At 47.3% G+C, this 25565-nt stretch overlaps 1 protein-coding gene across 4 annotated transcripts in view; it reads left to right on the top strand.

Annotated features, from left to right (window-relative positions):
* Positions 1–7777: 7777 nt before the first annotated feature.
* Positions 7778–25565, top strand: part of SCG5 (secretogranin V) — a 74545-nt gene continuing 56757 nt past the window's right edge. The window contains exons 1-2 of one of the 4 annotated variants that reach the window (XM_090033501.1): positions 7778–7932; positions 8791–9023. In XM_090033501.1, the coding sequence (XP_089889627.1) occupies positions 7880–7932; positions 8791–9023 (286 nt within the window). In that variant the 5' untranslated portion in view covers positions 7778–7879. The other 3 variants (XM_090033503.1, XM_090033504.1, XM_090033502.1) reach the window with 3 other exon arrangements.

The following is a 25565-nucleotide window of genomic DNA, read 5'->3' as shown; positions in this document are numbered from 1 at the left end:
GTCCTGTTTTGTTTGTGTATAGAAGTGATTGCATAATAACTCAAAATGAAATTTTACTTTTTTATATTCTGTGTGGGTATGGGGGGTTTGTGGGGATGTGGGTGTGTGTGTATGGGGGGGTATGCATATCAGTAAGCAAGGCTTCCACCAGAGGTGCACAGGGTGTGTGTGTGTGTGTGTGTGTGTGTGTTCATATGGTATTTATGGGGGGGGGTGGAGGGGGGGGCTTGCAGGGGAAGGGTTTAAGGGTATGTGTGGTGTGCCTGGGAGTGTGCATCCCTCCCACTGCCAGCAGTGCACAGCCCCAGTTCACCCTGCGCCCACTCCACACTGCCTGGCCATTCTGTGTCCTGCCACCCCAGGCATGCAGTGGTGTTGGGCGGCTCCTTCCAGCTAGTGCTGTGTCCCCACATGCATGCAGCCGTGACCCCTGCGTTGGCTCTGAGCTTGCCTGTCCAGGCTGAGCAGCAGTGGTGGCAGCACTAGGCAGAATGTGTTGCTCGGCATGGGGAAAGCAGCCCCGCCCCCTCACTGCCACTGGGCAGTTTCTGGTGTGGCCATCTGAAGCCTGTGCCACACCAGGTTGTCCTGTGGGTCCATCATCGCTGCCCCCAGGCTGCCCAGCATAGCAGCGGTGATGGTGCGGAACAGCTGCAGGGCAGCCCAGAAGTGGTGGTGACGAAGCCACAAGGCAGCCCAGTATAGTATGGGCTCTGGGCGACTGCACCAAAAACTGCTTGGTGGTGGCAAGGGGGAAGGGTTGCTTTCCTTACACCGAGCAACAAACTTTCTGTCCAGTGCTGCTACCGCTACTGCTGCTTAGCCCAGACAGGCGAGCTGGGAGCAGGTACTGGGGCCCAGGCTTGGTAGCAATGATGTGGGAGAGAAACTGCTCTTGTGCAGCCACCCAGAGCCTGCATGTGTTCTTCGCTGCCACTTCTGTCCCATGGGGTATCCCAGAGTTGACACAGCAGAGATGCAGGGCAGCCCCGTGCAGGCTCCAGGCAGCTGCACCAGTGAAGTAGAGGGGCCCTTGGGGTGCTGCCACTGCCCCTGTACTACCTCTGCTCAACCCAGGCAGGCAAGCCTGGAGCTGGCTTATGCGGGGTCAGGGCTCTGCATGCTGGTCTCTGTCTGTACCATGGGGCTGGGGTTGTGGCAGCAGCTGGGCTGCTGAGAAAAGCAGCCCCACTGCGAAGTACCCCAGCCCTACTGCGCCCCTGGAGGTGGGGGGTGGTAGGATGTTCTACAGTCAGGTGGGACTGAAGGACCTTGTGGCCAGCGAGCCATATCTTGCCCACCTCTGATCTTGGGTATAGTATGGGTTTGATGTACTTCTTGAAGAATTCTTCCAGGTGGCCCATAAAAAGGTTGGCATACTGTGAGGCCACTCTGGTACCCATAGCTGTACCATTAGGGGTGCACCAATAGAGAATTTTTTGGAGATGATACCAATGGCTGGTTTTGTTTTGTTTTTTAAAGAGCTGTATTGGCCAATAGTAATCTGGTTCTTATCTGCAGCCGGACAACGTGGAAAATGGCAACAAGCTGGTAAGCCTGTTGGGGGTGGGGGTGTTGGGGCAGATAGAGGCCCCAGTGGTGAGGGAATGGGGCTGGAGCAGGAGCAGGCACTGCACAGCCAGGGCAGGGAGTGGGACAGCCGCAAGGGATCATCCAGGCAGCACGGGTGGAGGGGCTACCATGACTGCATTCACCCCAGGGTGGGTATGGAGGGTGTGCCTCCAGATCTGCACATAGGGCAGGGCGGGCTGCCACTGCAGGCTGGGGCTGGGTGTAGCACTGGACTGTTCCCAGTGAGGGGGGCTGGGCCAGGCTGCACTTGGTGCAGGCAGTGGCACTGGGGGCCGGGCTATGGGAGTGGCTGCAGCCATGCCAAAGATTGCTGTAACCTCCCCCCACCCCCAACTGCTGCTGCCCACCCTGAGTGCAGCCTGGTCCAGCACCCCTGGCTGGGAAGAGCTTGGTGGTACCCTAGCCCCAGCCTGCCCTCACTGCATGCAGATCCAGGGTTATATGCCCACCCAGGGTGCATGCAGTGGTGGCTCCTTCCCATGCTGCCCCCCACCCCCCCTGGATGACCCGGTTGTGCAGCACCTGCTCCTGCCCCAGCCCCAGCCCATCCCTCCCTGGGGGGGGGGGGGCCTTGATCTGCCCCCCACCTCCCTCATGCCCCTTCCCTCTAGAGACTTACCAGCCAGAGCCCACTACTCCATACTGCCTGGCTGTGCTCCTGGCCACCTGTGTGCTGTGCTGTGCTGTGACTGCATGTATGCACAGGGCATTTATCAGCGACTTTATTGGTCCATACAAGCCGATTGCCTGTACTGTCAGTTTTCCTTATATTGGTGCCGATCCAATGTGGGACCAGCGTATCTCTATTACCCATGGTCTGGAGGAAGTGTTTGTTATTGAACTCGAAGCTATAGTTTGTAAGGTTGAAGTGTATAAGTTGGGTAGTATCTTTTAGATCTGAACTCTGTTGTTCTGTTTTGCTCGCGTAGATATGCAAGGCAGGCTTGGATGCCATGCCAGTGTGGGATGTTGATATATAAGCTGGTAATATCTATGATGGCTAGGAAAGTATGGCTGGGAAGATGGTCTATGTTTGTAGGTTTTCATAGAAAGTCTGAGGCTTGGAAAACCTTCAGGTGACTAAAGGTTTTAGGATGGATTTGATGAAATCTGATATTTCTTCAGTTAGGGTTCCATGATTAGATATTACAGGTTGCCCCCCCCCTCCCCCCGGAAGACATGCCTAGCAGAGGCTTCTGGCCTGGAACCCTTGGGCTGTTCCCACCTCCTTCCACCCAGGATGGAAATTCAGATAGGAAGGGGAGGGTGGGGGGAGGCAGGGGAAGACTGCAGGCAATTGCGTGAGTCCTCGGGGCCAGGTCTGACCGGTTCCTGCTGAGTCCTGTAGTTGTGGCCATGCAGCCAGAAACCATGGGGTGCTGGAGTGCTGTGGCAGGCAGGGAAGTGATGAAAGCATGTGTACATGCACATGCAAGGAGGGAGGGACAGACGGAGTGTGTGTTCATACAGCAAGTCCCACATGCACATCCCACTGTAAACATGCACCCACACCCCCTCATACTCCAGCCACCCTCCTACATATCCACATACCCACATGCTTTTGCAACCCCCCCACACCTTCCCTCACACCCCACATATCCACAGCTTCCCACCCCCCTATGCCCCATCCTCCCCACAACATACAGGAGTAAGACTTCATTTTGAGCTATTATGCAATCACCTCTATGTACACAACACAAATGCAGGTAACTCGGGACAAAAATTATTTTTTGAAATCAAATTAATGAATGTTGTAGTAGATGTTTTATTTTTTAGAATATAATTTGGTATTTTTCTGGTTCCAGTGGCAAAAACCCTTCCTAAAAGGAGTTTCTGGGGGCAAGAGAAGGGGACTCCTTGTGGCAAAGGTCAGGAGTAGGAGGCGGGATTTGTGGTCACAAGACGGTGACCACGGGCAGGTCACCTGTCAAGAGGCAGGGATACCCATGCAGGCCTGAATTTAGCTTGGTAAGTGGCCTTCCAGCTGAAATAATTGCCCACCCCTGTGTTAAGATAGACTTACCCAAAGAACCTTGTCTGCCTATGTCTTTAGACCAACATGGCTACAACCAGTAGTAAAGGATGGTTTCCTGACTTTTGCTGGCATAGCGTAAATATTGAACCTGTGTATGTATTTCAAAAGAAGTCCCATACAGCTTTAGCTTGTGATGATACTAACCAACAGTATGGAACAATGCTATTAATGATCAAGATGTTGCAGTTAGCGCACATGGGGAACTCCAGAGCAGACTTAAGGACCACAGTACTCACCATTCTACCAAAAGCCTTGATTTTACTGCCCCCCAAAATCCCGTGAATACTAGGCCTGTAATGCCACAGCCCAAATACCACTTTTCCTTAAATGTGCCGTTTATAGGGAGCTTTTTGTGATTTTTTTGAAGAATCATACAAAGAAAACTTATAATGTGGAAATGTGGACAAATAACTAGGAAAGACTATAAAAGCATTGCTCAGGCATGCAGGGATGAAGTTAGGAAGGCTAAAGCACAATTGGAGTTGCAGCTAGCAAGGGCTGTGAAGGGGTAATGAGTTTCTACAAGTATGTCAGTAGCAAGAAGAGAATCGGGGAAAGCGTCGGGGAGGCAACCTTGTGACAGGATGCAGAAAGGGCTGAAGTGCTCAATGCCTGTTTTTTTGCCTCAGTCTTCAATGGCAAGGTCATCTCCCAGACTACTGCACTGAGCAGCACAGTTTGGAGAGGAGGTGAGCGGTCGTCAGTGCTGAAAGAACAGGTTAGGGACTACTTAGAAAAACCTGGATGTGTACAAGTCAATGGGGCTGGACAGGATGCACCTGAAGATGCTGAGGGAGTTGGCTGATTTGACTGCAGAGCCATTAGCCATCATCTCTGAAAATTCATGGTGGTGATGAGAGGTCCCAGATGATTGGAAAAGGGCAAACGTAGTGCCCATAAAGGGAAGAAGGGGGAGCTAGAAAACTACAGGTCAGTTAGCTTCACCTCAATCCCTGGAAAAATCATGGAGCAGATCCTCAAGGAATCCACTTCTAAGCACTTGGAGGAGGAAAAGAAGGGAGTTAGGAATAGTTAGCATGGATTCACCAGGGGCAAGTCATACCTGATCAACAGGGATCTGGGTTTCCTATTTTCCACGGAGAAAACCACAGATTTCCTATTTTTCGGAGGAAAAAAATGGATTTTACCTTTTTAGCAGAGAAACCCATGGATGTCTCAATTTTGCAAAGAGCTCTGTGGGCTGGTAGAGTTCCAGCCTGCAAGAGCCAATTGCAAAAAGGGCAGGAAAACCTTGAGCCCTGCCCAGAGCAGGAGGGAGAAGGGTAAGGGCAGGCCCTGAGGCTCACACCCAAGGCTTAGATCAGGCTCACTGTTCATTCCTGGAGCCTGTTCATTCCTGGGGTTCACACATGGCAGCAGCCACTGCCCCATGCTGCTGCAGCTAGTTGAGCCCCCACCCCCTTGCTGGTGCCCCTCTGCGGGCTACACATGCACTGTCTGGCTGGGGGGGAAGAGGTGAAGTCGCATGCAGTGGCAGCCAGCACCCCACACTGCTGGAACTGCTGTGCCCCACGCTGCTTTGCCACAGCTGGTTGCACATGTGGCTCCGTGGGCAAGCAGCGTGGCAGTGGCAGCATGGGGCAGTGGTGGTGGTGCCTGCTGTGTGTGAGCCTTCTCCTGTGTGTACAGCCCGCAGAAGGGTACTGATGGTGGAGGGGGGGAAGGGCTTGCATGCGGCAGCCACCACTGTCACAGTCCTGTGCCAGTGCTGCCACACCACTTGCCCACAGAGACACGTGTGTGACTGGCCATGGCAAAGCAGTGTGGCAGTAGTGGTGGTGGCGGGGTGGCCACTGCGTGCTAACCCCCGGCCCCTAGGTCTGGCCGGGCAGTGTGTGTGTGTGTGCGTGTATATGTGTGTGTGTGACCCACAGAGAGGCACCGCTGCCCTCGCCCCCCTGTCCCTGCTGTGACCAGACAGACATACTCAGTCTGTACTCTGCAGCCCCTTCCCTTTCCGCTGCCTCACCCCAACCCTTTCTCACGCACTTATCTGCCTGGGTGTCTGTGCCTGCATACGTGGGGCTGGGAGGTAGCAGGAGGACTGAGGGACACCCAGTAGCACTGGGGGGGGGGGGGGGGGAAACCCTGTGTGACCTAGATAAATTGGACGATTGAGCCAAAAGAAATCTCATGAGGTTCAACAAGGACAAGTGAGAAGTCCTGCACTTAGGAGGGACCAATCCCATGTACCAGTACAGGCTGGGGGTTGATTGGTTGGGCAGCAGCTTTTCAGAAAAGGACGTGGGGGGGGGGGCTTACAATGGACAAGAAGCTGAAAATGACCCAGCAGTGTGCCCTTGTCACCAAGAAGGCTAATGGCATACCGGGCTGCATTAGTAGGTGTGTTGCCAGCAGGTCAAGGGAAGTGATTATTCCCCTCTATTCAGCACTGGTGAGGCTACAGCTGGAGTACTGTGCCCAGTTTTGGGCCCCCCACTAGAGAAAGGATATGGACAAATTGGAGAGAGTCCAGTGGAGTGCAACAAAAATGTGAGGGGACTGGAGGACATGATTTATGAGGAGAGGCTGAGGGAACTGAGCTTATTTAGGCTAGAGAAGAAAAGACTGAGAGGGGATTTAATAGCAGCCTTCAACTACCTGAAGTGGGGTTTGAAAGAGGATAGAGCTAGACTGTTCTCAGTGGTGGCAGATGGCAGAACAAGGAGCAACAGCCTCAAGTTGCAGCAAGGGAAGTTATGTTAGATATTAGGAAGAATTTTCTTGCTAGGAGGGTAATAAAACACTGGAGCAAGTTGTACAGAGGTGGTGGAAGCTCCCTTCTTGGAAGTTTTAAACAGGCTTGACAAAGCTTTGGCTGGGATGATTGAGCTGGGGGTGATCCTCCTTTGAGCAGGGGGCTGGACTAAATGATCTCTTGTGGTCCCTTCCAACCCTAGCTTTCTATGATTCTTTCAAAATCTTTGAACAGATTTTAATGCTATCAAATCATTGCACACAGTGCCAGAGAATCACACAAAGTGGCTGTAGAAAAGCCTGACTGGAGCCTGATTTATTTTGTTCATGTAGGATTTAACTCAAGAGGCAGACTTGGAAGCTTCTCTTGGAAAAGTAATCAAGAAAACAATATCTTATCAAAAGGCTGGGGGGGGGGGGGTGTCTCCCTCCTCTACTTACTGTGAATAAGTGTTTGCCTTCGCCTTGGTTCCTAATTCTGTATGGAGAATTAGCCATAAATCCTTAACCAGCTCAGGCTGTGTGATATAAAATTGTACTTCTTGCCACCTACATAATGACACACAATCCCAATGCCAGCTCCAATCTGCTAACCAATATAGAGCCAGATTGTGCCTTCATGGTTTGGAGAGATCAAATAGTCCACAAAATTAGTCTGTAGGGAGGGGATGAAGCCTGACATCTTGATCTCTCAGATGTTTTTAGGGAATGTTCTTAACTCCCTTATAGTGGAGGGTCAGTATCTTCTGCATTTGGTACTCTGGTGTGAGCTTAATTTGCAGTCTCACAGCGGTATAGGATCATGAACGACTCATGCCTTCTGAGGCTGGGGGCATGGTGACTGCCCGCAGGTGGTGGCGTGGTGGTGGCGAGTGGGGACTGTCTGCAAGCAGACCTGGTGACATCAGCAGTGAGGGTGGGTGAGCAGGGACCACCCCCCAGGCGGTTTCACACAGCGGAGAGGTGGCCACCACCTGCAGACACTGGCGGCAGCGTCGGTGTCGACCAATCTCAGGGGGGCATGTGTCCTCCCCTGTCCCTCCTACGTGTGCCCCATGTATAGGATACAACTATACAGCTGAGTATACAACCCGTGAAACGGGGAGGCTGCACCAACAAGGATGGCGTGCAATGCTCCTCACTTTTCTTTGAACAAAGATTTTTCTACCTTAGTAAAATAGGTTTTTCTACTAAGGTAGAAAAACCTTTGTTCAAAGAAAAGTGAGCATTGCACGCCATCCTCGTTGGTGCAGCCTCCCTGAGAGCAAACCCCGGCTCCCGCGCGGAGCAGCTCAGGCCTGTGTTCGCCCTGCATGTGGCAGAGAGGACGAGGAAGGTTTCGAGTTTAAAATCGAAATGCTGACGGACGAATTGTAGCGGCGGGAGCGGGCTCCCCTCCTTTCTGTGAACGTGTCACGAAGGAAGCAGCCGGCGGCCTCTTCCTCCCATCTGCTCCGCGGTCGCTAGGACAGCTGCGGGGGAGGCTCTGCCGCGGCACCTGAGGGCGGGGGGCGGGGCTGTGACTACGCGTGGATGACTCCCGCCCGCCGCCGCCTGCTCGGGCTCGTCCGCATCTCGGCCCCGCGGTGAGTGGTGGTACCCGGGCTGGGGGTCGCGGGCCGGACTCCCCGGGGAGCCCCGCTGCGACGTGCCGCACACGGAGGTTTCCAGGCGGGATCGCCTCCAGGCCAGGCTTCTGTGGGGCGCGGGAGAAATGACCGCAAAGGCCGCAACGGGTCTCTGCCCCGGCTCCGCCTTCAGACAGGGGTAGGTGGGCTTGATCCCAAGGGGCACTGGGATCTCCACCCCCACCCCCAGTGCTAATGGACCCGCATTCCTCTCTCCGGAGGATAAAGGGGCTGCTTAACCCCAGCCCCAGCGAGGAAATGACAAGTACTGTTGTGCGCCTGGTTGAGACAGCGGCCGTGTGGAGGGATGGAGCTGAGGGGAGCAAATGAAGCGCATTTGTTCTCGTCGGGGAAAAATGGTGCGTGGAGACGGTGCGGAGGCTGCCAGTCCAGCTAGAAACCAGGCCGTGAAGGCCCCTCTCTGATGGGAAGCACAGCCTTTCGTGGGATAAGCCCAAAGGGACATTTGAAAAGCGGGGCACGGCTCTTTGTGTTCCTCCTTAGGCGTTATAAAGCACCTCAAAATACTGAGTTAAGTAGGGGATGGGGGGAATGCCAGGCATGAGAATCTTCTCTCGCTGGTTTGATGCTTCTCTAGGGATTTTGAGAGAGACCATTTTGTTTCATGAAGGCAGTGAAATATTATGAATAAACACTATGCAGAGAATTCACTGATTCCTGCTGTCCTAAATGCATCATTTCTGGTAAAGCACTTTCTAGCTGAAGTTGGAAGCTGTAATAAGATCAGACGTGTTTGTTACAAATATTCATGCTGTATTTTCCTTCCTTTATCATTTATTTCTTTTGTTTTTACAGGTTGGAAATGGCCACCAGAATGACAACCATGATGCTCTATAACATGGTATTTTTGGTGGCATTTGGATCGGCTTTGGCTTCAAGTCATAACTCCAGGACCGGTGATAGGGTTTCTGAGGCAGATATTCAGAAGCTCCTACACGGGGTTATGGAACAGTTGGGCATTGCCAGACCCCGAGTAGAATATCCAGCACATCAGGCTATGAATCTAGTGGGTCCACAAAGCATTGAAGGTAGCTGATTCCTCCTTTGTACTGTATCTTGTTTGTTTGCTTCCCTTTGCAACCATTAGGCTAAAGTTGTTTTGTATGTATGTATGGTGTCTACTCTAGGTATTGAAGAATCATACATGATTCTAACTCTTAATGTTGATTTTATTATTACCTGAAGTTGAGCACAAAATCACCCTCCATTTCACAGTTATACCTTGCTGAGGCTAACTGTAGCGATAACTTGTACGTTGGACCAGCAAGAAGAGATCAGGGAGGTTTGTTTGCACCTGCTCTGCAAACCAATTAACGTTGGCTTGGCAACAGTTGTGTTACAGTGGCTCCAAATGGCAATCTCTGACAATGTACTTCTCCGGTGCGATATTCCTACTGTACTACATCAGCCATTAGCTTACACATTCCCCTTCATTACTGATTTTACTCAGCTGACTGTACTTGATGATGATAGTGAATGGGTCATGGAGAACAACACAGCTTTTGCTCATTCTCAAAAGTTTTGGCTTATATTTGTGTGAAAGAAAGTTTCATATGAATCGCAGTTGACATATGCAAACCAGTTGAACCACATGGCTCAAAGTGCAAGATATTCTAACAGTAGTACTGCAACATATATGGAGATTTGTATTGTGATATATTGGCAGTTTTTAGTGTTCTTAGTCAAAATATGACCAACAAAAAACCAAAAAATATGTGCTTTATTTCTCAAAGACCAAAATGTTGCTATTTTTTCCATGATGACTGGTCTTGCCATGAAGATCTTAAAAGAATATTCTAGCCAAATACATGCAATATATTTGGTGTATAGGGGCTGAAGATAAAAATAAGTCTAACTTGGGCTTGATTTTTGCCTTTGGTAGTGAAATTTTCATGGCATCTTCTTTGTGTTTTTATAAATCACATACACATCTTATGGTGAAAAATAGAAGGAGCCAGTATTGCATTTTTTGTTGGGTAAATAAGCGAGTTGTGACTTTTTGCTTGTTTCCGTTCCCTCCCTGCTTGTTTCTTATCTTAGAATAACACATCCCCATTATGTTGTATTTTGTTTTGTTTTTGGGGTTTTGTTGTTGTGTTTGTTTTTTGCGTGGTGGCAGATATACCACTTCTCTATGTTATTGTAAGGTAGAGGCTTGAATTGCTAACAAAGAATTCTTTCCTCCCAACTCTTGCTGTGTAAGTTGGGTGGGTGGCTGCGACTCTGAAGGGGCACTGCTGAGCATGCTGGGTTGGGTATACTGCCACACCTGCTCCCTCTTATTTTAGTTGCTGTGGGTTGGCTGAGGATCCGCTGACCAAACCTGGAGCCAGCCACGATGCTTTCCAAGCACTGGGCTCCTGGCCCCAGGGTCTATAACAGGGATGGGCAAAATACGACCTGTGGACCAAATCTGGCCTGCCAGCCTATTCTATATGGCCGGCAAGGCCTTTAAAAAATTTAGAAAATTATTTTTATCTGCCCCTCACTGCCTGTCCAAAGATGATGGGCAGCCAGTGGCAACAGGACCCAGCAGCAGAAGCCTGTGGCTGAGCAGTAAGGCAAGCCTGGTTCCACCCCTCCCCCAGCCCTCACCCCCTTTCCCCTCCCACCCTCAGCCCCAAACCAGAAGCCTCTGCGGCTTCTGGCCTTGCAACCCTGGAGTTGCTTCTTTTAACTCCCCTCCCCAAGTGGAAAGTAAAGCAAGATTGGACTGGATGGAGGGGTTGTGGGGGGACTGCTGGAACAGCCCAGTGGCCAGGTGCTTGGTGCTTCCTGGGCCAGGCTGGAAGCAGGGGGTGGGCAGAGGGAAACTGCTGCAGCCGGGGGGGGGAGGGCGGGGGGCACGGGGAACAGCATGGGGAGGGACGATGTGATGTGGAACCGGGGGCCACGGGGAATGGCAGGTACATGCGCACTCAGCTGCTTCTCACTGGTACCAACCTAGCTGGATCCATCTCATCCTGAGCACGAGGTAAAGCTGTGGCTAGACCGGCTTTGCTGTGTGCTGCTTGGGACAGGATGGGACAGGCCCGGCTGGGTTGGCACCAGCGAGGAAAAGTGGTGGCTGAACCTCATGCCACTTGGGACCAGCTCAGCCACAGCTCTTTCCCCCGCCCCCCGGTGCTGGCCTGGTCAGGCCTGAGAGGCATGTGGCAAAGCCGCAGCTTCTATTTACCTCTGCTGGCCGGTCACAAGTGGTATGCAACTCAGCCGCCACTTCTTTTTGCTGGTGCTGACTTGGCCGGGCCTGTCGCATCCTGAGCAGCATGCAGAGAAGCAGTGGCTGGGCTGGCTTTGCTGTGTGCCACTTGGGATGGGCCCAGCCAGGTCAGCACCAGCAAGGAGAAAAGTGGCAGCTGAGCCATGTGCTGCTTCCCTGCACTGCTTGAGATGGGTTGGCACCAGAGGGTCAAAGCTGTGGCTGAGCCTGTGCCAAGCAGCATGTGAGGAAGCGGCACATGGCTCAGCTGGCTCAACCGCTGCTTCTCCTTGTCGGTGCCGACCTGTCCTGTCCCATCCCAAGTGGCATGCAGCAAAGCTAGCCCAGCCGCTGCTTCCCTGCGTGCTGCTCGGAATGCAGCAAGCCTGGCCCAGTTGGCACAGCCAAGAAGCAGCGGCAACTGGGCCATATACTGCTTGGGACTGGATGGACCAGGCCAGTAGAGATAAGTGCACAGCTTTGTGCAAATGTTCCCAGAGCCTGCTGCTGCCTGGGGGACTCAGCCCTATTCCATGCTGTGCACAGAGGCTGAGCTGGGAGCCTCCCAAGCCCAGCATCCTGTCCCTGCCAGGCAGCATCCTCTTGTGGGCAGGGTGGTTGTGCCCCATCCCATGGAACTGTGTGGACCAGGCTGGGCTCCACTTCAGGTGTTGCTGGGGGCCCAGCTGTGGCCTGAATCTGTGGAGCTCAAAGGCAGCCCCCACTTCCCTTCTGCCCCCCACCCCCTTTGGCTGTCACCTTCCCAAGCCTGGCCTGGCCAGGCCAGTCTACCTGTGATGCCTTCCCCTTGTTGGGATACCCCCCTTGTGAAGGTCCAAGGGGTCACGGTGGAACGGGGCGGCATTTGGGAAACCGACAAACAGGTTGGGATTAACGGCGGTGGAGTTCTGAGCAGCACAGAGGTGTGTTGGTAAATAACAAGGTGGGTTTATTAACTTACGCTTTATGGAGCGTAGGCACAATGATTCTTCAGTTACAGTAATAAACGGACAAACGACAAAGGGGTCTGTTGGCCCACGAGGTTCCCCAACAAGCCCTTGCTTTCTACCGCGATGGGATAGGTGCAGCTGCTTGTTGGATAGTCTCAGGGCTGGTCAACAGCTCATCAGAGGGTTACAAACGCACGACAACTGTAACACATCGTGATGAAACACAGCCAAGATGCAACTAGCCGAGGTGAGTAGAGATGAACCATAGTCAGTACACAAAGCTGAGGTCATACAGAAGCCAGGTAAGTAGAATGCCAGGATCAAAGGTCGAACCGTCAGGGCGATCAGAGGTCGAGGTAAGAATCAAAGTCGAAAGTCCAAAGCCAGGGAACCGGTACACAAAACACGACCAAGGATAAAAGACGTATCGAGGATTTGCTATGGAGGAGACTAATAGGCCGCGTGCCCTTACTGAGGGGCAGTCACTGAAACCAGCCTCCGCCCTCAGTTTATTGAGCCTCCCCCGTAGGGAGGGGCTCACTGATCTTTTAAAGCAGTCCTTCAACCAATCGGGCTGCGTGGTGGTCGGAACTTTCTAGAGGGGTTACCTCATTCCAATCAATTACTGAGCATGCCCAGCAGCAAGCTGTCTGTGGCAACTGGGCCTGCGCTTTATTAAAAATAGGTCAGGCTTGAGTGACAAGCCTGCAGGTCACACAGGGGGCACGTGCTAGGTCTGTTTCCATGGCGCGTACTCAGTGGCTTCTGTATTGTCAGCATATATGTATACAGAATTTTCCAAGACACCCCTGTGCCTGCTTCTCCCTGCGCCTCTCTTCCTTTCTTTCTTTCTCCCCTCTTCTCTCTCTTTCCTCTATGAAGTTTTATTTATTGTCACTAGGTTTAAAATTTATTAGAAAACCTGGTATTTACCATAAAAAAAAAATTATGATTATTAACTATATTAATATGCCATGCATCCTGCCATACACCCCCTGCCCCAGTTCTGTTTTTTTGGCATGCCGGCATTCCAGCTCCTTACGAGGTAGACATGGTTTTTTCTGCACTCTGGCCAAAAATTGTTGCCTACCCCTGGCTTAGATAATGTGACAGTGTAAGTTCTTCTAGTTCCAAGGCGATACTACCCCCTCCCAAAAGGAGTATTTCTGGAGGCAGAGGGAGGGACTTCCAGTGGTGAAAGGTAGGGATTAGGGGACGGGACTTCTGGCCACAAAATGATGACCAGAGCAGGGCAACTGTCAAGGGGTGGGGCTACCCATGCAGCCCTCAACAGCTTACCAAAATTCGTGAAGTGGCCCTCCAGCCAAAATAATTGCCTGCCCCTGGTCTATATTTAGAAAACCCAAAAGCAACAATAATAAAATGAAAAAAGCCTGCACTTACCTTGTTCTGGTCTTCTGGGGTCTCTGCAGTCTGTACTCCATTCTGCAGTATTGGTGCCTCAGCCACCTTCACCTGGGCACAGGCTAGTCCTAGGGCATTGGCAGGGTGAGGGAAGGCCCATCAGGGGACCATGCTGTCTGCATGAGTAGTCTGGTAGCCTCTTGCCCCTGAGAGAGAAACCCTTTGGCAACTGTTCCTGGCTGCTCTTATTCCCCCTCTGTAGCGGGGGTGAGTCCATCCACTCTGCCTGGACGGCCAAGTTTCCAATTGCCTGCAACTGTGGAATGCTCCCCCAGCTGGGGCTCTTTGTCACAGCTGCACCCTGCACCAGCTTCTAACTGGCTAGTGCAGCCACGATGCAGCTCCATCCATCTTGGAGCTGGGGAAGGGAGGAAGGGGGAGAGAATGTCTTGGGTTGGAAGTGGTTTGGACACACTCTTTCCAACAGTAATGGGGCTGGGTCCCATTACATGCTACCTCCTTTCAATTACATGTGTTAATAAAAACAATGCTCATTTTCTCAGTTGATCAGCTTTCTTTCCTTCGGTTATATTCACACTGGTTCTTCAGTCACATTATTTCTTCCAGGGAAGATGGTATAGACAAGTTTTGAATAGCTAATGTGTGATTTTTATTTTATTTTCTTAAAGGTTTTCAGCTTTTCTTTATACCTTGGAAGGAGTAAAATAAAAAGATAAAACCTCTTTCAGATCATGTTTAAAATCCCTTATTCTCAGGTATGCACCTCAATCTTGTAGTACAGCTAGTGAATTTTGCAAGATTTAGCATACGTTTTTAGAATTGCAAACCCTTTCTTAAAGTGGTTAAGAAATGTTGAACTCTGCTAACAAATCTTCTTCAAAAGCAGCAGATTCTTTGAAAAGAACAAATGTCCTACAACTTTTAAATTATATATTTAAACCAGGACTTTGACAAAAAATTCTTTTTTGTTAAACACCTCTATGAGCTGTAACTTTGAAGACCTCCGATTCTTAGAATTTTTAGACTCCGAGCACCTGGCCATAACTTTTCTCGACAGCGTACCAAAATTCACCCGGCCATAACTTAGCAGCAGTGCTGCATTTTAAAAAAATAATTTTACTCTTTTTTTGTCTCAGTTTTTGGCTATGGAAAAATAAGAAAGCAATTCTTGTAGAAAACTGAGACCATATCAGGTCAGAATGATTTTTGGCATTATGGATTCCTATGAAATATATGATGTTTGAAATCTCTGGGTTTATCTTGTGAATCATATGTAGGTGTTTGTATACTAGTGCTGATATTGCATGGTGTCTCACTCTTAAAAGGGTCTTACTGCACTCCATGTTGCCATGGCATCCCAGTTGAAAATCACTGATCAAGACTATTTTGTGTGTTTGTTTTTCATTTGATGGGAGTTGGGCTAGATAACCATTAAGGTTCCTTCCAACTCAACGATTTTTGTAATGCATTAGTTCATTTCTATAACTAACATCCATAAACAGACCATATTAGAAAAATGTATGTGTTTTCATTTAAGGCTTTATGCACAGAATTTTCTGGCCCTAGTTTTTTTTTGTGTGTTAAGAAAATATAACGTAATATCATGCCTTCATTTTGTTTTTAAACGTAAGTGAGAAGATCCAGGATATACAGTTTGATCAAGGTAACATTGCTTTGGAACGCATTCCCTAGTTACCATGTTAACTGAGCAGCCTTTACATTTATTACATAAGTTATGGATTTAGTAAGTATGAAAATATAGAATCAAATATCTAGGCTTGCTTCTTTGAAGAGGTGGAACAGCATTATAGACTGTGCATTTTATTTGCTGTCAGTTGTTTGTTTTGGTTTTTTTTAAAGAAAGCAGTATTCAAACTGTTTTTGTTGCATATTTGGAGAGATGAATGATTATACATGATATCCTTGTTTTAAAAAAACAACTATAAAACCCCTCTAACTTTGACCATTTATTTTTCTATCTGTCCACTAATTTCTTCCTGTCAAGGCACTTCTGAATAAATTCAGTCAGCAGACATTTTTTTCTGAACAAAATAAACCTGGGAAAAATTCGGCAGGGACTCTGTCTCATGAGGAACGAAGGCTAGGGGCATTTGAGCTACAACAGCTGTGAAACATCACAGGCTTATAGGCAGAGAATAAATCAACACAATCAATTTTGATGTTTCTGAATCAGATTTTTTGACCATCTTTAAAAAAAAAAAAAAAAAAAAGTTGATATTCCTACATAGTGGTACTCAACCTCTGGCATGCGGGCCAGATTCAGCCGTGGAAACATCATCTGACCCACAGGGGACTTTATGGGTCCAGAAATTGGCAGCAGGGGAGCAGTAGCAATTAACACTGGCTGCTAGCGCTACCCTACTGCCAAATTTTCCAAACCCTGTGGGCCAGGTGACAATCTTGTGCATGGGGCCAGGGCTGCAGGTGCAATGTGATACAGAACCTGATTCAGCTCATAGGGCTGGGGCCATGCATCCAACCACTCCTGCACACAGGACTGGGCTTGGCCAGGCCATCTATGTGTGCCCAGTCAGGCCCCAGGCTGGTTCTCATGCCCCGGATTGAGCCCATAAACCAGATCTAGCCCACAGACTGACTGCGGGGTCAAAAAGTTGAGCACTGCTGTTCTAATCTTGTCAAAATACCCACATTTCCCCAGGATGTTCCAATCTCTGCTTGTCTTTAGATGGAACCTTTACAGTTTAAAATGATGGGGAAATAAACCAAAGACCTCCAGAACTAAGCTGGATGCTGCTAGTGGGACTCAAGCTAAAAGCCTATCTTACATAGTTGGGGCTATAACAAAGTCAAGTCTTCTCTGGATTGACGGGGAAAGGACTTGTAACGTGTAATGTACGTACCCCAGTGGTTTAAACTTGGACGATAGCTGACTTCTATTTTGGTTGTAAAGGAAATGACCACACATGGGTGAAATTTTAGAATCCATGTGCAATATTTCTTATTCCTAAAAAGCTTGCTTCTGAGTGCCCGCTGGCATTATTGCACAATCAAGATAAATAACGTAATAACTTAAAATAATGTAATAACTTAAAATTGACTGAAATGAAAGGAAACTAAATAGGAGAGTGAGGTAGAGGAAATAAGGAATGTAATAAAAATAGTTAAAATCATTCAATATTATTAAGAATGATGAGGGGGGAGCTGGGATACATTAAAGAAAAGTAAATTCCTCAATTTAGGCATTGCCATAGCATAGCTGATATCTGTCGACCTGTATCAACGTCAGTACAAGTATCCGAGTTGATTGGTGAGCATCTTGAAGTGTGAAAATATTTCCATTTTATACTGGGCCAAAAAAGAGACCAATGAATGCTTTTCTCAAAAAACAAACTGACAAAAAAGAAAGAAAACAGTTGTGGGGCAGCAGAGGGGAAGAAGAACATTCATTCATTACACAGAAGACCAAAACAGAAGTTCTTGGTCTGAAGAAAACAGGGACTTAAAACAGGGTTTCCTATGTCTTAGATGAGTGTCCTAACCAGTATGCTCGGGGGGGGGGGGGGGGGGGGGGGGTGAGTGTGTGTTTACCAGCTGTTCCATGCAGCCTTTCCCAGCAAAAGTTTAGTCAGAATTGTTACTTACCTGCATCAAGTTTCATTTATGCCACATTATGTTTTCTAACCAAAAAATGTTTTGTCAGAGAATTCCTGAACAGCTCTTGTGTAGACATGCTGTACCTATGTAAAGACTTCACAGAATGAAACCCTGGCTCTGCTGAAGTCCATGGTGAAACACTATACAGTAGATTGTCTGAAAGACGGTTACCAGGATTATGGGTTTATTAAAATATGGAAATTGCTATTTTTCATTTAAGATTGTGTTTGGCTGCTTTACAGGAAAGAAGCATTTACAAATTACTGAGTGTGTTTGATGACCATTTTAGTTCAAAAAAAAAAAAAAAAAGGCGCTTGACAATCCTTTCAAAGATAACACAATTGTTGTTTAAAACCTATGTAATTCACAAAAAAAGATACCTGCAGTATGAAAATATTTCTATTTGTGCCCACTCCTCCACATCCCTCCTGACAAATGTAGTAGTAGAATTTTGAGTGGCAAATATAATCTGCCTGTTTCCCTTTTCTTCCACATTTAATTCATACCAACTCCCTCATTTTACCATTTACAACCATCAGGCTAAAAAATGCTTGGAAGGGCAGAGTTAAATGTATTGCAGTAGACTTGCATAACATTCCAACATTTTTACATTAAATAAGTAGGGTTAATCTGACAATAAATAAATGCAGTCACTAGCTTGCTCATGTAAAATTTTGCATATGCCAAGAATAGCCCTTTCTAAAAGTAAAATTCAGAGAACATATAAATCAATATATAGCCTTTCCTGAATGTATAGAAGATTCTGTTTTAAGTGCACAGTAAAACATATATTCCCTGATGATTGAGTTGTGAAGTAGTTGTGTTTTTTAGATTAAAATCCATGAATACACCTTAATATTTCTATCTTTTTATATCATTCTTATAATCTATAAAAGCTTTGCATTATCTCCAGTAAAAAATTAAATGGTACTCAGTTGGTTAAAATCAGTTAAATAAACACTGAATAAAAACTGTTTGGCAAGGGATTCAGGATAGTAAGAATGTTATTGTGGATTAAGGCATCACTGAAATCACGGTAATAAAGTTCTTGAATGCTGCATTAGTATGAATTAACAGCAAGTTTGTTTGTTAAATATTTCATAAAAATTCAAAGATATATATCCAATTCACTGTGTGTATGTGCTTTAGCCAGTAGATGGTGCACTGTATACTAATAGCTGAAGGAAGTTGAAGTCCTTTGCAGGTGTACCCCAAGACCGCTTGCAGATGTTTAAAAAACAAACCAAAACTCCCCAAACCTGTACTTTACTGGAAGAGGCAGCATGTTAGTTTGACCTGGCACTTCAGCGGGGCTTTTTGGCACTTTTATCTAAAGCCGAGTCGGTCAGCTATTAAAGAAAAGCACTAAAAAGCCCCACTAAAGCTCAGGGGTATAGGTTATAGCTGTGTTGGTCTAAGGACATAGTCAAACAAGGTTCTTTGGGTAAATCTAATATCCTTTATTAGAGTAACTCAAATAGTTGGAAAAATTCTTCTTTGCAAGCTTTTGGGTATAAACACTCTTCATCAGGCTGACCCATCTGCGGTTGGTGTGTGCTCTTCCTGGATGCAGTGAATAGTAAGGAAGCCAGAAGCTGGTATGCATGCAAGAAAGGCAGTTAGTGACACTGTAAATTGAGGAGTCAATGGGTGAGAGACAGGATGGGGTGGGGGGAATTAATGTAGCAGGTAAATAGTGGAGAGGTACCTGGGGACTCAGATGTTAGGCGGTTATAATGTGTCATAAATCCAATGTCTATGTTTAGTTCATGGTTTTTTGTTTTTTTTGTTTTTTTTGTTTTTTTTATATCCAGTAGGTTGATGAAGTGAAGTTTGTAGGCTTGTCTGTGGAAGGTGTTTTGTAAATTCCCTTTGAGGATTAGAACTGAGAGATTGGAGAGAGAATGGTTTTCTTTTGAGAAATGTGTCCCCACAGGTAATTGGGTATTTCTATCTTTGGTATATTTCTGGTGTATGTTCATTCTGATATGTAGTTGTTGTTTGGTTTCTCTCTACAGACGTTGGGCTAGGTGAGTCCAATTAATGTGCTGCCTCTTTTGGGGATGTGTTGGGCTTGGCATGGGAATGCACTGAGTTTGGTGGGGGAATGTTTTGTTTTGTTTTTATCATCTGCAAGCAGCCTATATCCTTAAAACAGCAACCTCATGTTAAACAAATACTTGGGCATATATGTTACCTCTATTATCTCCTCTTAGTCAATTTCACCAAATTAGCTGTAGCATTATTGTATCCTAAGAAAAAAATGTCTTGGGGAGCTTCCATAATAAGTATTTAGATTACTGCAACTCTGCTTACTGAAGGAAACACAGTACAATGAAAGTAACAATATTGTATTTAACACAATATTCCTTAACACAGGAAAAAGAAAGATTAAAATAATCCCAATCAAAACAACATATTTTTTTCCTTTTTCAAAAATATGGTGTGTGGACATAGAAACCCTCTATACCAGAGACTCTCAGCTAGGATGCCACACCACCTGAGATTCCTTGATATCCTTTCAGGAATGCCGCAGGATACCATGCAGCATTAGCATAGTTAGGTGTGCAAACATGATTTACAAAATAAGCCCTGTGGGTGCATTCAGATGAGCATTCATGTGCGTTTCCCTGGGGACAAATAGCAGTGGCACATAGTTGGCCCCAGCAGCCTTACCTGGGGCCTGGGGGGTTCCTAGGGCTCCGGCAGCAGTGATCCAGTGCACCGAACCTGGCCAGCAGCCACAGTGTGGCTTTGGCTGGCAAGGCTCTGGTTTCAGGCAGCGTATGCTGCTGCCATGTGCGCGACTCTGCTTCTTTCAAGTGTAGAATGTTTTTTGGACACAATCTCCTGGTGTAAAACAAGCAAACAACACCCCCCCCCTGCAAATTAGCAGCATGGTGAATGCCTACGTATGCAGTTCATGTGGTTTGTGTGCGTACTGCATGTACATGCTCATCTGGAACACCCAGTGGTTTCAAATAAAAATCCATAGCGTTGAAAACATTCTGATGTATTGTGTCTGAGATTTTTGCAATAGAAAAATGTCTATCATTTTTTCATAGTAAAAAATGAGTGAAAATGAAGAGCTGGCATTTTCTGAGGAGTGCCTTAGGGTTTAAAAAGTTGAGCGCCACTCCTCTATACTATTTCAAAATATTTTTAGTGCTGTCTAGAAAACAGAGGGAAGATCTTTTTCCTATTGTGAGGGACTTAAAAAAGGAAGAGACAGTGTTGTTTTCCCTTAAAGTGTATATTGCAATTACAGGTGTAAAATTTGTACAAATTCAGGATTAAAGGGTTTTTTTTTGTTTTTTAATACTGTAGTTTTGGTGAGTAGACAAGTGAATCAAATCCAAAACTAAGTATGTTATCTCACACACAGGAGAGCAGTAAAACCACACTTATACACAGGGGGGCACCAGCATCTTAGATGGAGCAGTTTCAAGCTAGTACCTCACAATAATAAGAGTAAATTAAGTTTTATGTTAATTTCGAAACCATTGTCTCCTCTTAATCACTTTTGTCGCAGAAACATGCTCCCTCTTTTCCAGCCAAACCACACTTACAACACAGCAGTTAAACCCTAGATATTTTTTCTGTCCCAAAGAAATTTTCAGATGAAAGTAATCTTGACTAAAGTGCTTGTGCACAGTCCTCTGCGACTGAAGCTTTGATCCCCAAAACAGGTACAGTCCAGTCAGCAGAACAGAAAACCCCTTTAATCTCTCTCACCCTAGACCTGGCCAACTGTAGGGATGAAAAACATAGTTGCATCTTCAAGAGTGACTAAACTTTTTCCTGAACGCCTGCTGACTGGGCTTGGGCTTTGCTTAAGGATACAGGGAGATATGCAAATATGTGTTGGCTGGTTGTTAGTGTGTGACAACCATACTTGTATAAGTCACTGTGTTTGCCAGACAGTACTTCAAGCAAAATCTACCGTCTGGAAAAAATCCAGACAAAAATATAGAGAGAATCATTTACATTAATAATAGTATTCCTTCGCTTTTTAGAAGCTTCAGACCTCAATGTGCCCTACCAATATTAATGAATTAAGCTACACCACTCCTGTAATGCACAGGTTTTTTTTCTTTTTGTTTTGTTTTTGCAAATGGAGAAAAATAGTCCCAGGTTTGTATACACCTTGCCCTGCCTTAATCTAAAGAATTTTGTTCGTTTCCTACAATGATAATATCACTCAAGAAAAATATTGCTTATGGATTCCTTATCTAAGATTAATGAAGAACTGACCTTCAGGTTCCTCTGATTTTTAAGCTGTGTGCTGGCAGTCTTCTGTAGTAAAATCATTGTTTGCCTTCAGGGAAATTAAAGTTATAGCTCCTGACAATGGCCCTGGGGGCATGGGAATATGGCAGCTAGAGATCAGCAGACATAAGGATGTTGTGGCTGTGTCCCCTTTGCTCTAGTTTACATCTCCTATGCCAGTGACTGGGGGAAGTGGTATAGGAGTCAGTGCCCTGGCACTATGCCACTGTACTAGGGCAGACCTCCTACAATCAGTTCTGCTGCTTTAGGGCTGTTTTGCACTGTCAGTATATACAAAAAAGACCAGGCAAGAGTTTGGGATGTGTGGTTATTATATTAGCTCTAGAAGGAACATTCTGCATCAACTGTATTCATTTTATGCTTGCAGTATGAGTGCTTTGGTTAAAAGCATGCATGATGCCCATCAAGCAGTTTATTAAGATTTTGAAGTATAAAACAAAAACCAGGAAGTTCCAAGAAATTTTCTCCTTTTAATTTTCTATAAATTACTAGAGATATGCAAATAAATAAAATGATCAAATCAACATGGGTGAAAAATTTGGGGCATTGTACATATGGCACAAAAAAAATTAAAAGGGGCGCATGCATCTTATCTATAACTATGGGTACTGAAGTTAACACACTTGGATTCTTACATAGATGTTGCTAGAATTCCTCTGGTTGTTTGTTTTTTTTCTGTGTGCCTATCAAAATGCATTGTCCAAGGTAATTGAGGATTTTGGGTGTCAGGTGATGTTATAAGGGTGGGTTTAGAATGGCAGTTCTGAAGTCCAAGGATGTTTATAACATGTGCTCTGGGAGTGCTGGGAGCACTTTTAATTATGTAGCAGGCTTGCCTTTTGGAGCTTGGGTTGAGTCCCAGGCTTGAAATCTTGCTGTTTTGATTGGTGGAGCCCATCCTCCAATCAGGAGGCAGCAAGAGCAGTTAAGTCATGCCCCTTTCTGGAGGGAAGGGGGAGAGGAGTCCTCCCCCACCCCAGGACCTGATTGAAGAATGCAATACTAAGGTCCAGAAGACTTCAGGGCCGGAGCCGTGGGGAGTATAAAAGGAGCTGTGCGCCCAGCATGAGGGAACACATCTGGGACAGAGAAGAGCAGGGCTTAGAAGAGCTGAGGAGAACTGCTCAGCAGGGTGAAGCAGTAGCCCAGAAGTGCCCATGAAGACGTCCATTAGGGGGGAATGGTAGACAGCTCCAGCAGCTAGGCTCACGGTGTGCAGCACAGAGCACAGCATTCAGGCCCTGGAAGCTGCGTGAGGCAGCTCGGGTCTGCAACCTCTGGCGTGCGGCCAGAGATATAGTGCACGGAGTACGACCTTTGGAGCACTTGGGCAGCTCAGGTCCTCAACCCCTGGAATAAGGCTGGGAGCTCGGTGCAGGCGGGTCTGGGAGCAGACAGAGCCTGGTGCTGCATGAGGCAGCCCAGGCCTCTGATCCATAGCAAAAGGTTGAGTCCAGGGAGCCAACGGTGTTTGGGCTACCGAGCCAGCAGACAGGGCTGAGCCAGAAGGCCTGCATAGAGGAGCCCTGTTTCAGGGGACAGTGACCTCTCTTAAGCCCACTGCAGGAGAGAGAGCAGCTTGGCGCAGAGGACGAGGGCTACCTTCCAGGCCTGGGAACCATGAGTTGCAGGGAAAAGAGGATTCCTACGAGGAGGTGGGGAGTCCCCCATGGTTAAATAAGGGCTCCTGAAAGTGGAGGTGCCACTGGGAGGGCCCCCTTAAAGTTACCAGCTTCCTTGTAGGGCTTGGGAAAAGCCCAAGGGCATTCGGGTTTCCCCTCGGGATTAAGTTTTATCTTTGGGGTCAATCTGTTTCAGATCAGATACTTACCTGTATCTGGAGCACTGGTATAAGGTTTTATGTCATTTACCCAGAGGGTATTGTTTATGTTACTTGTTTAGCTATCTTATATAGTACGTGTATTTCTATCCATGTTCCTTTCCCTTGTGATAAGTTAATGTAAATAAATTTGTATATAATTAATTCCCCTGACTGTCCTGGCCTGATTCTATAGGGATGGAGGAAAACTGAGCAGTCTGCAGTTCCCCACCTCCACAGCACACTTGCCAGCTAACAATCTCCTCCAATTGGAGAAGGGGAGTATATACCCGAGTTACCTGGGCTACAACTACAATGGCTCAAGAGCCGCTCTAATGAAAGCATCTGGAGCGTCTCGTGTATCAGTGTCCCCACGCTGAAAAATGGCATTGGGGAATGCTTTAACTAACTTTAACTAAAGCTCATTGAACAAGCTGGAGTACAGTAATTACCTTGCTCCAGCAGACGCTTATTAATGTGTAATTGCAGTGTGTTGCAGCAGCCGCCCTGCATGTGAATAGGTGCCCCAAGTGACACTGACTGATTCACAATGGATTGAGGATAGGCTATACATTGTCTCTCTGGATATATGCTGTGATTCATTGCTCTGTGAAAAAGTTGTATAGATACAAATTAGGCCTTATATATGCATCCTTGCATATTGGAGAATTAATAAGCTCATGGGAAATAAAGGACTAACAAACAAATCTCCTGCAAACAGGACAAGTTCCATTTTTGAACTGCTTGGACAGGAGTTCAGCTGGTTACTACTGGGTTCTGGTCCCTCTGGACTTGAGTAACTTGTTTAAGTTCTGCTGTGAACAAATGTCAATGAGGACTTTCTGGGAGCACCTTTGTTGTCATTTTCAAGATCATGGTCCCTGGAGGTCCTGAGAGTAGCAGTGGTATGTTTGCTAAACATGCTCGCCACCACAGTTCTAGGTTTGAAGCATGTGCAGTAAGAGTGGGTGAGCAGGTCTTGAGAGCAGCATAGAAAGTGACGACATAGTCTTAGGTACCTAAGAAAAGATCTGCAAAAGTCAGGACCTTGGTTATGTAGCCATCTAATTTAGGAGGGAATTGACAAGGAAATGTGTTTTTCATTTTCACCTCTGTCGAGTTCTTGGGTACCTCCATATAGATTAAAGCACCTGTCTTGAGCTTGGATTTATATCTCTTTCCTTAAATTGGATTTCTATGCCAGTCTTTTCTCACAAATCACATCTCCTGAGATTGTGGTGCAGTTGTTCTCCTTGTATCGAGTAGCTCAGTTGTTAGAGCACTCTCTAAGATGTGGGAGATGCATGTTCCTCTATAGCTCTTATCTCCCAGGTGAATGATCTGGCTGCCAAGCTATAGGCTATTCTGTGATGAGGTGCTCTCTAGAGGTGCATTGATATATCGGTAGCGTATCAGATCGGCACCAATTAAAAGGAAAATTAAGATTATCAGCAGTTGGCTTTTTTGGCTGGTGTAGTCTGTCACTGATAAATGCCGTGTGTATGGGTGCAGCCGCATGTGGCCAGGAATGCAAACAATCAGCTTGGAGAGCAGCATCTAGGTGGCAAGTCTGTGGGAGGGAATGGGGTGTGTGTGGGAGTGGGGCAGGTGCTGCCAAGCCAGGGTGGTGAATGCAACCCTGCTGGGAGCAGGAAAGCCATGGGTGGCTCTTCCAGAGAGGTGTGTGTGTTGGGGGGGGGGAGGCAAGGAGGGGGGCATAGGTGGTGAAAGCCCAGGGCCAATGGGTCTTAGCCCCCCTTCAAACTAATTTTGTGGCACCGCTGTCCCACAGCACCTGGCACCCCTCCTCTGCCACAGTGTATAGTACCAGCACATGCTGGCCCTGCAGTGGCCCTGTGGGAGGGTGGGGTGGGGTCAGCCCCCCGAAATAATATTTTTCTCCCACCACCTGGGGGCTTGGCTCCCCATTGCTGCATGCACCCCGGGGCGGAGGCATGGGTGGCATGTGCCCCTTGGATTTGTTTGCAGGACGAGGGCAGGCTCAGGGCCATGGGCTGCACTGACTTCATCCCGGGGGGGTTAGGTGCAGTGAAGTTTTCAGGTGACCCTAGCCCATCCCATAGCCACACCTCCCAGTGCCTCCATCACCTGCCCCACCCCACCCCACCCCCATGGACTCCTTTTCTGTAACTTGGTTATTAGATCGGTATTGGCTGATATTGCTGGTTAATAATTGGCCATCGGTATCAGCCAAAAAAATATTTATTGGTGCATCCCTAGTACTCTCTTCTGTTTCTGTGTGGGAAGTCCTTCTGTGTTTCTAGTT

The sequence above is a fragment of the Crocodylus siamensis genome, chromosome 2 (assembly GCF_052110815.1).
Source record: "Crocodylus siamensis isolate JL-2025a chromosome 2, ASM5211081v1, whole genome shotgun sequence".
Lineage (NCBI taxonomy): Eukaryota > Metazoa > Chordata > Crocodylia > Crocodylidae > Crocodylus > Crocodylus siamensis.
Note: the sequence above shows the minus strand (reverse complement) of the source record. Positions and strands in the feature narration are given on the sequence as shown.